General features: G+C 41.1%; 3 protein-coding genes across 3 annotated transcripts; all 3 read right to left on the bottom strand.

Moving 5' to 3' along the window:
- Window positions 1–312: 312 nt before the first annotated feature.
- On the bottom strand, window positions 313–1847 carry LOC147304903 (uncharacterized). The gene is made up of 6 exons (XM_086277901.1): window positions 1808–1847; window positions 1425–1736; window positions 1168–1294; window positions 942–1060; window positions 765–811; window positions 313–644 (listed from the first exon to the last, which is right to left on the bottom strand). The coding sequence occupies exons 1-6, from the start codon at window positions 1845–1847 to the stop codon at window positions 486–488; spliced, it is 804 nt and encodes a 267-aa protein (XP_086134027.1). The 3' UTR covers window positions 313–485.
- A 4427-nt stretch (window positions 1848–6274) lies between these two features.
- Window positions 6275–9894, bottom strand: LOC147304902 (uncharacterized). The gene has a single exon (XM_086277357.1). It carries the CDS (start codon window positions 9833–9835, stop codon window positions 6764–6766), a length of 3072 nt encoding a protein of 1023 aa, XP_086133483.1. The 5' UTR covers window positions 9836–9894; the 3' UTR covers window positions 6275–6763.
- Window positions 9895–11762: 1868 nt separating this feature from the next.
- Window positions 11763–15383, bottom strand: LOC147304901 (uncharacterized). Its single transcript, XM_086277354.1, has one exon. It carries the CDS (start codon window positions 15322–15324, stop codon window positions 12253–12255), a length of 3072 nt encoding a protein of 1023 aa, XP_086133480.1. The 5' UTR covers window positions 15325–15383; the 3' UTR covers window positions 11763–12252.
- Window positions 15384–15523: the final 140 nt, after the last annotated feature.

Here is a 15523-nt window from a genome sequence, read left to right as displayed (position 1 = left end):
AGGACAACAGGCTAAGAAAAAAATGACCCAACTGCTCTCAGAAGAAAAAAGGGCAGGTTGCCACTGACATCGAAGAAGCTGATAAGGACAAACATTGATAGAACAGATGATAACCTGATGACATGATTTCACAACTCTGCTGCTATCTCAACCTGTGAACATGAGAATGGGGAAGTCTCAAACACAGACAAAGCACACATTTACTGCAGAGACAGAGTTAACTGTTTTAATTTCATTTCTTATGCTGTCAACATTTCTCCATTAATAGCTCATTATTATAAACATCATCAGATTTCAGATTTTACAGTCCATTCAAGGTTTGGGATACAAAATAATCAAAACAAAGTAGAAGTGATCAGTCTCTGCTTGATCATTAAACATCTTTTAGTATTTAAGCAGTTAACTGACATATACATAAAAACTTTCCAACAAAACACTGACAAAAGAATTAAAGTGGATCAGACATTAAAATCTGTAACTCAAATTCACGGTTGGATTGCCAGTATGGAGTATTCCACCATCCCAGCATGCTCTTCGTCAGCAGCTCCTGTTGGTGCGTTGTGCATCCTCACATTTGCATACACTTCTTCGGGCTTCTGCAGAGCCCTGAAGTCCACCATTGTGTAAACTACGCTGCTCGTTTCCTAGTAGAGACACATTTTGCCAAGAGACAGTATTTTAGAGGAAGTTTAAAGTATAAACATGTCTCCAATTTAACATGATAGTGAGTCACAGCGACTGCTTGTTCCCTGTTTAGCACGTACCGAAGCTTCTTGGTTCAGTGAGTCACGGTGAGTTTGTCCATATTTGTCTACAAAGAAAAACAACAGAACTTCACATCATTTACCCATTCTATAAGAGGAAAAAAAAGAATATATTTTATCATAAACTTTGGCAGACAGTCTGAGCTCTGCGACAGCAGTTTTCAGGGAACTGCTTACCTAGCAGTTTGGATTTTCTCCTGACTCTGCAGCAAACAACACCAATCACTGAACTGATGAACATCATCACTGTAATTGCCACAATGACAGCCAGCGGCAAACTAAAACTCCAGGAGACTCTGAAGAGGAGCAGAGCACAAAAATGAAAAAACTATTCATGTTTCAGACACAGGAACAATTTGACCAGTGAGCAACAACAAAAACGAGCAATGTGCAGAGTGACCACCTGTTGCTGTCACCGTGGTCCTCTGCTAAAGCAGGTCTAGTGGACTCTGGGAGTGCTGTGGATGTGCCGGGGGCTTTGGTGGTCCCTGTGATTGGAGGCTGTGAATGGCTGAAGTGATCTGAAACTTCTGCAAATTTCAGATATAACAAAGTCAAATAAAAATCATGCTTAAATACAGCTAATAAACAATGACAGTAACAACTGTTGCATGAAATGCATTTAGAGCATCCTGTCAAAAGTTTTATAAGAATACTCACCAGACACTTCTACATAATAGTCCCTGTAGATGTGATTTGGGGCTCCCAGCACGACACACCTGTAAAAGCCTCCATCTACAAATTGCACATTTGCTATTCTAAATTCAATCCAGCCATCATTTTCTATTTTGGTCACTCTTCCTTTCAAAAGTTCACAGGTATATCCTGAACTGTCCATCAGCCTGTAGCAGCCTCCCGGATACAGTTTACAGCAAGCCTTGTTGTAACTGTTGTAAAATGAAGGAAAGGAGAGTCTCAGGAAAATGTGCTCGAACTCTTTAATCCTCTCCTGGCCTTTTAGATGACAGATATCTGGAAAACAAACAGCTGTCAATACAACTTCTCAAATACTGGAAAAAGTGGAATAGCCTTTTTTTTCATACCTATTAAAAGAATAAAAACAATGGAAAACTTCATCTTCATTGTGATGCTCGCTAATTCTCAGCACTTTGGGACAGTTTTAGTTTTGAATTCTTGCTGCAGGATTGAAGGCTCCTCCTAAAGAGGAAAGAAGAGGAAGTTGTCAAAGACGTGCTCCTCACGAGGCTTTGGGAACTGTTGCTGGACACGTCTGTGGCACAACAGTTCTGTGGCTGATTCTTTTTTTGACTGTGTTATGTGTCTGCATATTGGAAATGGACACAAATGGAAATGGACAATGGAGAGTCAATATCACTGGAAAAGAAATATGAAAATGCTTTCACCTCATATCCAACAGCGAACATTTGTCTCATAGTTTTGCATTTACACAAGAATGTGATCGCTTTAGCAGCTCATTAAGTTGCATGACTAAAATCTTGCAAAACACAAAATGTACTATTGCTTTTTTATATGGTTACAATAATAAAATAAAACCAACTACATGAAACATATGCTGGTAGCTTTATTTTATTTTACTGCACAGACAAAGACACAAGGAGATTAACCGAACTAGTTCACTTCTGATGCAACATTTGTGTTTATTACATCGTGTGTGTGTGTGTGTGTGTGTGTGTGTGTGTGTGTGTGTGTGTGTGTGTGTGTGTGTGTGTGTGTGTGTGTGAGTGATTCAGCCTCCAATACTATTAAAAGATTTTACCATATACTGTGATTTCCATTAACAAGTTATACTGTCATAAACTACAACTATGCCTGCCAGTGACTTTGTGAGGTCATTAGACTTACTTAGAGCTTTTTATTCTCATTGTGCATTTTCTTGGGTAGCTGGACCACAAAGGTAAAGTAAGAAGAAGAGAAACCAATATACAACGAAGGCGGAAAATAAATAAATAAATAAATAATTAAATAAATATAATAAAATAAAAAACAGTGTATATGTATACATATGTGAGTGGAACTATATACATGGTGTATGTGTAGGAAACATTGAAACAGACTGGGACCAAATTAATTGCACATGAGCCAAAAATATTGCACATTAAAACAAATATTTACCAAAGCTGGAAAACAGAGTATTGAGAAAACATATTTCTGCTGAGACATTTGGATGGTACAGTCAAAATTTAAGGATACTTGCTTAAGTTTAAACCAAGCATTTACTTTGAATGTGGCGTGGTTGTTGGTTTTGGTTTCAGTATTTCAGAAAGCACTGATCCACTGGCATTTCCCACACAGTCATCTGTAAGAGAAAATATCCAGTAAACGGAGGTTCTTCAGAAGAAAATGTGTTGCTGATATCAAAGGTCAGAGGAAGAAGGCCAGACTGCTTCAAGGTGAAAAGAAAGCAACAGTAACTCCAAGAAGGAAACCACATCGGAGGCAACTTCTATTAACTGAAGTATATATATACATATATTATTCCCCGCTCACCCCTGCGGGTGGTCAATCCTTCAAGCTCGGGTCCTTTACCAGAGGCCTGGGAGCTTGAGGGGATCTTAGCTGTTCCTAGGACTGCGCTCTTCTGGACAGAGATCTCCGATGTTGTTCCCAGGATCTGCTGGAGCCACTAGCCTAGCTTGGGAGTCACTGCAAATGACTCCCAAGCTATATATACATATACATATGTATGTATATACACATACATATACATATATATATATACACATATCAGTTGGTGGCATGCAGTCTGACTTCATCACATTTTAGTACCTGCTCAGATCTCTTCGAAGCCCGGCCAAGCAGGCACCATTTAGTACCAAGTACCAGGTACTGTGACATAATGGAAAACCCTGAAAACTGTGGCAAACTGTGGCGAGTCGATCTGATTAATTTGCTTTAGAAAAAAATTGTTTTAATGATTGAATGTTATGTCTGATTAATTTCTGAATTCTCAGACTGGTCCGGTGTGCAGGCCAAAATATGGGTATAAAAAGATGAATTCAGTTCCATGGCTTTGACTTTTAGTTTTTAACAAGTTTTTGCCAGATTTAAAAACAATATTTGTGCTTTCCTGTTATTAATGACTGCTGGTCTAATAAATGTTTTAAGCATTGTATCAGTATGATTTGTATTCATTCTAATACACAAAACTATTTATACAATTTTTTGCACAATTTGTTGGTTTGATAAATTAATCTTGGAACACTCCTGTGAGTAAAGCTGGCATACAAACATGAAATCACTTTAAATACAAGAAAAGGATCTTTTATAAAACCCACTGAGCCTGGACATAAACCCAAAGCTACATGAGAGTTTCTTAAAAACAGGTATATGAGATGAATAAACTCCTAGAGAGAAAAAATGAAACAAAGTTTGATTTACCAAATCTGTTATGAACTAAACAATAGTAGTAAAGCACTCCCGGATCTCTCGAGTGATCACTGAACAAGCTTTTCTTCTTTTCGTCGTGGAAACATTCACGTGATCTTTTGTTTTGTTTTGTTTTTGCATTTGTTTTGCTGTAGTCTGATGTGACTATGTGTTTCACATTCATTCACATTGCTTTTTCTGTAATCGGGTGTCATTACACTAACTACAGTACTAGTGATGCTGTGATAAAACCCTGTGAATATGTCGAATCTGTCCGGCCAATTGCTTCGCCAAAACACAGATCACACAAAGCCCCATTCAACAGCTCATTTGGAAATACTGACATCTGCTGGTCATTCACTCTACAACAGCCCTGCTGTGATATATCAGTGAGTATGTGAACGTTAATCATGTATCAATTGCAGAATACCCCTATGAGTATGAGGTCCAGTGTGTGTGTGTGTGTGTGTGTGTGTGTGTGTGTGTGTGTGTGTGTGTGTGTGTGTGTGTGTGTGTGTGTGTTTATGAAACAACCCATCCACTCTACGATTGTTTTGCGAAGATGTCACATGCTCACAAAATGCTGATAATTTTAACATTTTAGTGGCTCCATAATGTGCTTGCATTCTCCTCGGAATCACCTCAGACCCAGATCACATAAAACACTGCCTGGAATTCTGTAATGTGTTTTCAAAAGCTTGAATGACATAACGAGGGAGTAACGTTGTTTAAGAGAAAGGGGGCTTCGGTTGTACTTGGTTAAATGACATTCTGAAGAACGACAAAGGCCTCGACACAGACGTAACTTCCCTACTAACTAAACAATTTAGAACGAAAGAAGCCCCCTGCGTACTCACATTATGATGAGTGTAGAATGGATGTTTTCACAGCAGGTATGGACAAGCATATGATCACAGCTACCAACATTTTCCCAGTATTACTATTTGTGTCACTTAAAGCACATTATGTCAGTTTGTTTAAGAAGCAGGGTTGCAGCCATTTCATTATGATGTCACTCTCAAAGATCACAGAGCAGATCACATAGCATTTGTAGAATCAAGAGATCTGGTACAAAGACGTGCATGTGGTGTCTTATTGCACCCCAAAATGATATGTGGCGGGATCTTTTAGTGGTTTTTGTACAGCGGATCAGTTAATTTGTGCGTGCATACCACCCCAAATGTACCTTGCATTCAAGAAAGACCTCAACTGTTACTGGAACATATGGCTCAGCTAAAATGCAGGTCCAGGTTTACAGGCCAGCTGTATTTCTGCTACGTGCACATGGAATTGACACTTCATTGCATATACATTTGCCTCCCGTTCCTTTTGTTGTTTTAGGTTAATACTTTAAAAGGCGATTTAAAAAAATTAAATAACGTGAGAGTTATGTCAGGTGGAATTGTATGTGTGTGAAAGCTGTACATTTCTCCTCAAATCAATGTTTTGATTCAGTGTGTCAACCCATGTGGTACTTTAAATTACACAAATGAAGGTTTAGAGTGCTGCAGTCTAGTAGGTATTGACTCAAGCAAGATTTAAAAAGCATTACAAGTTGATCATGACCCTAATTCAGAAAGCATTAATTTTTTCCTGCAAAAGAACACAACCTCCAGGCTTTTTCAGCATTGTCAGTTTGTGCAAAGAATCATTTTCCACTACATGTACAACAGGTGAAAAACAAATTAAAATAAACACATTAAACCTCCCAAGTGTTTTTTGTTTAATTGCTATTATTTTTCATTTCCTAAAGATTAATTGAAAGGTCCATGGAGTTTGGAGGGTGAGGACCCAGGAAACCGCAACAAGGAGGAGAGGGACAGAAAATGGCAAGTCGCAAAGGAGGCCTTGGAGACCATGATGAAAATGTCCACCTCACTCAGGCTTTTTGCTTTAGACTTTCCATTCTGGACCAATCTATGTGCAGAAATGTGCCTAAAACCCTGAAAACTGTTAAACTTACCACAGATATTCACTTAGTGTCTATAATAACAACATTTAATAGTTTCATGAATTGTGTTCATCTCATACCCAAACCACCTTTATCAAATTCTACTCTAAATTCTGCTCTAATACAATACCAGTACTCATGACCAGAGTGCACAAATGCAACATTGTTTTTTCATACTTGACAACACAATAAAACACAAGAAAAATCAGAATATGTTTGAGATTAGGATTTTTATTTGATGGTAAATCAATTTTCTTAAAATTTCATTTTGTTTTACTTTGATGCTATAATGGATGATTTTAAAATTCAGTTAAATCTAAGATTATATAGCATCGCAGCAAAACAAGAGTCTCCTCAAGGTGCTTTATAATGTAAGGTGAAAACCCTACAGTATTAGCAGGAAAATACCCAACAATCAAAAGATCCCCTTTGAGCAAGCACTAGGCGACAGTGGGGAGAAAAAACTCCCTTTTAACAGGAAGAAACCTCCAGCAGAACCAGGCTCAAGAGGGGGCGGCCATCTGCTGCGACCGGTTGGGGGTGATGGAGAGACAATATAGGGAGACAAGATGAAATATACTTCTGTTGGCCAATTACATTGTTTTTGAATAAATTATTAAATGCTTCGAGATCTTTAAAGAAGCATTGTAGTGTGTGTGTGTGTGTGTGTGTGTGTGGGGGGGGGGGTGCAGCTGGTCTTTTAGTCATCGCTGCTGCCCCTACAGCAGCTCCTAAACGGCTTCATTAAAGCTTTTCCCACTGCTCGAAAGAACCTTGTAATTTTAGACTTCAGTGGGGGATTGAGTACAACCTCAATAATCATGTCCAGGAGATCCAGAAAAAGTTCATCAAAAGTGTAATCATCTGGTGTAAGAGCCGAATGTACAAACTGATCTGCAGAGTCAAGCTCCTTTATAAGGGCCTTACTCATTTTCTTTAGCATCCGCCGTTTGTTATTTTTAAGAGCACTCAGATATCCTGGGATTCTGACCTTATCTAGAAGCAGATCTGTAAGACGCCTGGTGATCGCTTCGTAATTTTCTATATTCAGATAGTTTGTGTCGAAAAGACATTTCTCCAGGAGCTCATCTAACAGACAGTTACTGAAGTCTCTGACAATTTTCTCAGACTCCTCCTGTAAGTTTTCAGAGGTTGATGGCTGACTTTGAGCTTCTGTAAGCCCAGCTTCAGTGATTGGTTCAGGCTCAGGGCTGTTTTCTGGGGGTGGGCCCTGCTCTAGTACACTCACGCAGGAGACTGTTTCATTTTTGGGAGGACAATCTGGACGTGACTCTGGTTCAGACAGTCTGTCATTTTCTTTTTGCTCTGTTGGAGTCAGTGCTCTTAAAATCACATCCTGGATGTCTCCCACGGCACCAGAAATCTTGTCACTTTGAACAGTTTGATCCAAAGCAACCTCAATAATCATGTCCAGGAGATCCAGAAAAAGTTCATCAAAAGTGTAATCATCTGGTGTAAGAGCCGAATGTACAAACTGATCTGCAGAGTCAAGCTCCTTTATAAGGGCCTTACTCATTTTCTTTAGCATCCGCTGTTTGTTATTTTTAAGAGCACTCAGATATCCTGGGATTCTGACCTTATCTAGAAGCAGATCTGTAAGACGCCTGGTGATCGCTTCGTAATTTTCTATATTCAGACAGTTTGTGTCGAAAAGACATTTCTCCAGGAGCTCATCTAACAGACAGTTACTGAAGTCTCTGACAATTTTCTCAGACTCCTCCTGTAAGTTTTCAGAGGTTGATGGCTGACTTTGAGCTTCTGTAAGCCCAGCTTCAGTGATTGGTTCAGGCTCAGGGCTGTTTTCTGGGGGTGGGCCCTGCTCTAGTACACTCACGCAGGAGACTGTTTCATTTTTGGGAGGACAATCTGGACGTGACTCTGGTTCAGACAGTCTGTCATTTTCTTTTTGCTCTGTTGGAGTCAGTGCTCTTAAAATCACATCCTGGATGTCTCCCACGGCACCAGAAATCTTGTCACTTTGAACAGTTTGATCCAAAGCATCATTCTCTAACCACAGAAGAGTGTTTTGCAAAAACTTTTGCACTGAGTCTTCTACAGTCACATAGAGGACCTCGGGCGAAAAGGGTAACTCATCTGTTGGCTCTGCAGACCTAGAGATGACAGAGTCTGAAAGACATTTTCCTGATAGCATCACAGGGAGTACATATCTTTCAGTTGACTGGAGATGGTCATACACTTTATCTGTCAACTCCCTGGAAAACATCTCAATTTCCTTTATCTTTTCCAGGGGGTTCCAGATACGGTTCAAATGTTCTGGCCCGTTTAATTTATTAAACATTTGTTCAAGAACAGGTTTGATGGTGTTATAATCAACTGGGGAAGAACTCTTAAACATGCTATCCATCACTGGTGTGTTTACATAGCTACAAAAAGAACTGTAGCTGTCCATACAATCTGCTCTCTGATCATCAAGAGACTTGACCGGTTCGTGGAGACAGATGAAGAACCTTTTGTTTTTCTTCACCAGGTGTTTTATCTCTCTGATCATTTTGTAAAACTGCTTTTTGGCAAAAGCGCAGAAGTGGTCTTTGTGCAGCTTTTGGTCATTGCTTTTTCTGGATGGGATGCATGACGTGAAAAAGTTTTTCACCTTTTGGATATTTAACTGCACATTAAAAGCAGATTCGCGTGAGTCACATTTCTCACTAGATGTGACATCTTCACCATCAAAAGACTGCAGATTATCAATTATTGTGATTACAATGTCAGCTGCAGCTATTTCTGCTGGCGTGCTGGGACGCTGGAGACTTTCAGCTGTCTCAGCATCTGTGCACTTCTCTATTTCTGTGTCATCTTCGGCATTCGAATACTTCAGAGTGTCAAGTATTGCACTGACAACATCAGCCACGATCACTTCACCTGTGGTGCTGGAACGACTTTCCGCCATCTCTCCAGTTTCACTTTCTTTTATCTCTACAGGCGTCATGTCATTTTCATCCTTATTGTCCTCTGTGATTCCTGTGTCTGTGCTCCATTTGGTGAGAGCGCTGCTCACCTCCTCAACAACCATTGCCTTCTCAGAGATCTTTGATTCAGTACTCTCTGAATTAGACGGGCTAGGGGAACTAGCTGCGCCGCCCTTTGACATGCACTGGCTGCTTAGCTTACCTGCACATTTTTCCAAACACGAGGCTGCGTGAGAGACCATGCGTCGAAGGTTTTTTGTGGTTGTCATTTTTCCACTGACATAAACGGCAGGATCTGACCGTAAATCCGGGTTGTTCAAGAGTAGAGTCACAGCTGAGTCGACCTTTTCTGAGATCTCCAATTCAATCAGTTTTGTCAGCTTCTTACTGGACTGACAGTTTTCATGGGGGATGTTAAGAGCGATGCCAATGCTGGTTGAAAGAGAGTCTCCCAGCGACGGAGCTATTTTTGCCACAGGTATGCTGATACCTGTTTGGGACAATTCGTCTGTCATTAACTCCTGAAGTGTGGGAAGTGCAGATTTCAGGATGCCGCTAGAAACTATCTGAATGATTTCGATTATCATATCAGCCAGTAATGCTTGGAGATCAGAGTCCCAGATTCCCTGTTCAATCATTCCCCATTGTACCTGGGAGAACTGATCGAAACACTTGGTTATAGCTGGTAAAATATGCTCGGGAATAATGGGGATAGAGCCTGTAGTCTGAAATTCAGCCATTGTGGACGTTTCTGTTTCAGTAAAATTATTTGAAGGACTTTGAAAATCTAAGATTCTAGAGTGCGAAGATCGCGGTCTGTACATCTCATTTACTTAACGCTAAGTAGATTGTGAGTCCTGGCGGGTTCTATATATAGGCTCAGTTGACTGTAACGTCACGGGCACGTCAAAGCGTTCGCTTACGTCACAGTCAGGCGATCAAAGCGTTCGCTACTTCACGTCACACGCATGCGCACTGTATGTGTTTTGAACTCCCACGCACAGGCTTCCCGACTTAAACCGCTAATAAATTCTTACAGATGTCACAGGGTGGAAAGGGACAAGTTATCTAAGTTTTTCTACTATGCATGTTTTGCTGTGTTTTACCTTTTTAATATTTTAATATTGTACACTGGCTTATTTTTATGAGTTTTACTGCATGTTTTAATGGTATTTATTTGATGACTTGTCCTGGAAAGACTCCGCCCCTACCTGATAATAAACTGATCACACCTGCGAGAGATCCCAGAGAGGCCAATAAGAGGGCCTGGCAGACCAAAGGAAGGGGTTCGACCGAGAGGCTTGAGAGACGGCCAGGAGTAAGTGATGCCAGGCGGCAGCGCCTGCAAGCCGAAGGGGCTGGTGGAGCTGGGCGTTAGGAAAGGACGGACAGCACCAGCGACTAGGGACGCGGAGCGAACAGGCGGACGGCAGTAGTAACGAGAGCCCAGCTTGTGCACTGCGGGAGAGCAGAGGCGGCGAGACAGCTGGTGCCGACTTGCAGTTTTAAAGAAGCGGCGGGCGGAGTTGAGAGCTCTGCCCACCCGGGGTAAGTCTTCGACTTAGCCCCTTTTATTGAATGAAAATTGCCGAAAAGAATAGTGACTGCCGCTCCCTCCCTTTCTTCAGCGTACCAGGACGCGGAATGCGGGGAGGAAGGCGAGGACTCCGCTGGGTTTCCCTTTTACATCACTTCGCTGGACTTTTTTAGTTCTTTGTGACTTTTATATCGTGGCGGATGCCACTGGACTTTTAATGTTGTGTTTTATTGCTTTTTATTGTGTTACCCCTTGGCCAAGGTTGTTTTAATTCATTTTGCATTTTTAACTATTTAAATATAATAAATTATATTTTAATTATACAGTTTTTTAATCGTGTGCTTTCCCTTGGCGGCTCCACTGCTCTGTCCGTTTGGAGGAAGGTTTCCTTCCTTTAAAAAACGACACTGTGGAAATAAAATCAGCCTTTCCGCTCCGTTACACATACACATCGTGTTGGTGTAAAATACAGTATCTGGAAGCGAAAGGACATTTAGCCTCGTTATTTACTCTCTTAAAATGCACAACACCCATATATAAAGTAACCGCGTGCGGCATTTTAAGAGAGTAAATATTGACTCAAGCAAGATTTAAAAAGCATTACAAGTTGATCATGACCCTAATTCAGAAAGCATTAATTTTTTCCTGCAAAAGAACACAACCTCCAGGCTTTTTCAGCATTGTCAGTTTGTGCAAAGAATCATTTTCCACTACATGTACAACAGGTGAAAAACAAATTAAAATAAACACATTAAACCTCCCAAGTGTTTTTTGTTTAATTGCTATTATTTTTCATTTCCTAAAGATTAATTGAAAGGTCCATGGAGTTTGGAGGGTGAGGACCCAGGAAACCGCAACAAGGAGGAGAGGGACAGAAAATGGCAAGTCGCAAAGGAGGCCTTGGAGACCATGATGAAAATGTCCACCTCACTCAGGCTTTTTGCTTTAGACTTTCCATTCTGGACCAATCTATGTGCAGAAATGTGCCTAAAACCCTGAAAACTGTTAAACTTACCACAGATATTCACTTAGTGTCTATAATAACAACATTTAATAGTTTCATGAATTGTGTTCATCTCATACCCAAACCACCTTTATCAAATTCTACTCTAAATTCTGCTCTAATACAATACCAGTACTCATGACCAGAGTGCACAAATGCAACATTGTTTTTTCATACTTGACAACACAATAAAACACAAGAAAAATCAGAATATGTTTGAGATTAGGATTTTTATTTGATGGTAAATCAATTTTCTTAAAATTTCATTTTGTTTTACTTTGATGCTATAATGGATGATTTTAAAATTCAGTTAAATCTAAGATTATATAGCATCGCAGCAAAACAAGAGTCTCCTCAAGGTGCTTTATAATGTAAGGTGAAAACCCTACAGTATTAGCAGGAAAATACCCAACAATCAAAAGATCCCCTTTGAGCAAGCACTAGGCGACAGTGGGGAGAAAAAACTCCCTTTTAACAGGAAGAAACCTCCAGCAGAACCAGGCTCAAGAGGGGGCGGCCATCTGCTGCGACCGGTTGGGGGTGATGGAGAGACAATATAGGGAGACAAGATGAAATATACTTCTGTTGGCCAATTACATTGTTTTTGAATAAATTATTAAATGCTTCGAGATCTTTAAAGAAGCATTGTAGTGTGTGTGTGTGTGTGTGTGTGTGTGGGGGGGGGGGGTGCAGCTGGTCTTTTAGTCATCGCTGCTGCCCCTACAGCAGCTCCTAAACGGCTTCATTAAAGCTTTTCCCACTGCTCGAAAGAACCTTGTAATTTTAGACTTCAGTGGGGGATTGAGTACAACCTCAATAATCATGTCCAGGAGATCCAGAAAAAGTTCATCAAAAGTGTAATCATCTGGTGTAAGAGCCGAATGTACAAACTGATCTGCAGAGTCAAGCTCCTTTATAAGGGCCTTACTCATTTTCTTTAGCATCCGCCGTTTGTTATTTTTAAGAGCACTCAGATATCCTGGGATTCTGACCTTATCTAGAAGCAGATCTGTAAGACGCCTGGTGATCGCTTCGTAATTTTCTATATTCAGATAGTTTGTGTCGAAAAGACATTTCTCCAGGAGCTCATCTAACAGACAGTTACTGAAGTCTCTGACAATTTTCTCAGACTCCTCCTGTAAGTTTTCAGAGGTTGATGGCTGACTTTGAGCTTCTGTAAGCCCAGCTTCAGTGATTGGTTCAGGCTCAGGGCTGTTTTCTGGGGGTGGGCCCTGCTCTAGTACACTCACGCAGGAGACTGTTTCATTTTTGGGAGGACAATCTGGACGTGACTCTGGTTCAGACAGTCTGTCATTTTCTTTTTGCTCTGTTGGAGTCAGTGCTCTTAAAATCACATCCTGGATGTCTCCCACGGCACCAGAAATCTTGTCACTTTGAACAGTTTGATCCAAAGCAACCTCAATAATCATGTCCAGGAGATCCAGAAAAAGTTCATCAAAAGTGTAATCATCTGGTGTAAGAGCCGAATGTACAAACTGATCTGCAGAGTCAAGCTCCTTTATAAGGGCCTTACTCATTTTCTTTAGCATCCGCTGTTTGTTATTTTTAAGAGCACTCAGATATCCTGGGATTCTGACCTTATCTAGAAGCAGATCTGTAAGACGCCTGGTGATCGCTTCGTAATTTTCTATATTCAGACAGTTTGTGTCGAAAAGACATTTCTCCAGGAGCTCATCTAACAGACAGTTACTGAAGTCTCTGACAATTTTCTCAGACTCCTCCTGTAAGTTTTCAGAGGTTGATGGCTGACTTTGAGCTTCTGTAAGCCCAGCTTCAGTGATTGGTTCAGGCTCAGGGCTGTTTTCTGGGGGTGGGCCCTGCTCTAGTACACTCACGCAGGAGACTGTTTCATTTTTGGGAGGACAATCTGGACGTGACTCTGGTTCAGACAGTCTGTCATTTTCTTTTTGCTCTGTTGGAGTCAGTGCTCTTAAAATCACATCCTGGATGTCTCCCACGGCACCAGAAATCTTGTCACTTTGAACAGTTTGATCCAAAGCATCATTCTCTAACCACAGAAGAGTGTTTTGCAAAAACTTTTGCACTGAGTCTTCTACAGTCACATAGAGGACCTCGGGCGAAAAGGGTAACTCATCTGTTGGCTCTGCAGACCTAGAGATGACAGAGTCTGAAAGACATTTTCCTGATAGCATCACAGGGAGTACATATCTTTCAGTTGACTGGAGATGGTCATACACTTTATCTGTCAACTCCCTGGAAAACATCTCAATTTCCTTTATCTTTTCCAGGGGGTTCCAGATACGGTTCAAATGTTCTGGCCCGTTTAATTTATTAAACATTTGTTCAAGAACAGGTTTGATGGTGTTATAATCAACTGGGGAAGAACTCTTAAACATGCTATCCATCACTGGTGTGTTTACATAGCTACAAAAAGAACTGTAGCTGTCCATACAATCTGCTCTCTGATCATCAAGAGACTTGACCGGTTCGTGGAGACAGATGAAGAACCTTTTGTTTTTCTTCACCAGGTGTTTTATCTCTCTGATCATTTTGTAAAACTGCTTTTTGGCAAAAGCGCAGAAGTGGTCTTTGTGCAGCTTTTGGTCATTGCTTTTTCTGGATGGGATGCATGACGTGAAAAAGTTTTTCACCTTTTGGATATTTAACTGCACATTAAAAGCAGATTCGCGTGAGTCACATTTCTCACTAGATGTGACATCTTCACCATCAAAAGACTGCAGATTATCAATTATTGTGATTACAATGTCAGCTGCAGCTATTTCTGCTGGCGTGCTGGGACGCTGGAGACTTTCAGCTGTCTCAGCATCTGTGCACTTCTCTATTTCTGTGTCATCTTCGGCATTCGAATACTTCAGAGTGTCAAGTATTGCACTGACAACATCAGCCACGATCACTTCACCTGTGGTGCTGGAACGACTTTCCGCCATCTCTCCAGTTTCACTTTCTTTTATCTCTACAGGCGTCATGTCATTTTCATCCTTATTGTCCTCTGTGATTCCTGTGTCTGTGCTCCATTTGGTGAGAGCGCTGCTCACCTCCTCAACAACCATTGCCTTCTCAGAGATCTTTGATTCAGTACTCTCTGAATTAGACGGGCTAGGGGAACTAGCTGCGCCGCCCTTTGACATGCACTGGCTGCTTAGCTTACCTGCACATTTTTCCAAACACGAGGCTGCGTGAGAGACCATGCGTCGAAGGTTTTTTGTGGTTGTCATTTTTCCACTGACATAAACGGCAGGATCTGACCGTAAATCCGGGTTGTTCAAGAGTAGAGTCACAGCTGAGTCGACCTTTTCTGAGATCTCCAATTCAATCAGTTTTGTCAGCTTCTTACTGGACTGACAGTTTTCATGGGGGATGTTAAGAGCGATGCCAATGCTGGTTGAAAGAGAGTCTCCCAGCGACGGAGCTATTTTTGCCACAGGTATGCTGATACCTGTTTGGGACAATTCGTCTGTCATTAACTCCTGAAGTGTGGGAAGTGCAGATTTCAGGATGCCGCTAGAAACTATCTGAATGATTTCGATTATCATATCAGCCAGTAATGCTTGGAGATCAGAGTCCCAGATTCCCTGTTCAATCATTCCCCATTGTACCTGGGAGAACTGATCGAAACACTTGGTTATAGCTGGTAAAATATGCTCGGGAATAATGGGGATAGAGCCTGTAGTCTGAAATTCAGCCATTGTGGACGTTTCTGTTTCAGTAAAATTATTTGAAGGACTTTGAAAATCTAAGATTCTAGAGTGCGAAGATCGCGGTCTGTACATCTCATTTACTTAACGCTAAGTAGATTGTGAGTCCTGGCGGGTTCTATATATAGGCTCAGTTGACTGTAACGTCACGGGCACGTCAAAGCGTTCGCTTACGTCACAGTCAGGCGATCAAAGCGTTCGCTACTTCACGTCACACGCATGCGCACTGTATGTGTTTTGAACTCCCACGCACAGGCTTCCCGACTTAAACCGC

The sequence above is a fragment of the Aulonocara sp. 'chitande type north' Nkhata Bay genome, linkage group LG20 (assembly GCF_057382095.1).
Source record: "Aulonocara sp. 'chitande type north' Nkhata Bay isolate Kocher_YH1m ecotype deep benthic linkage group LG20, A_spYH_male_GT1.1, whole genome shotgun sequence".
Taxonomy (NCBI): domain Eukaryota; kingdom Metazoa; phylum Chordata; class Actinopteri; order Cichliformes; family Cichlidae; genus Aulonocara; species Aulonocara sp. 'chitande type north' Nkhata Bay.
Note: the sequence above shows the minus strand (reverse complement) of the source record. Positions and strands in the feature narration are given on the sequence as shown.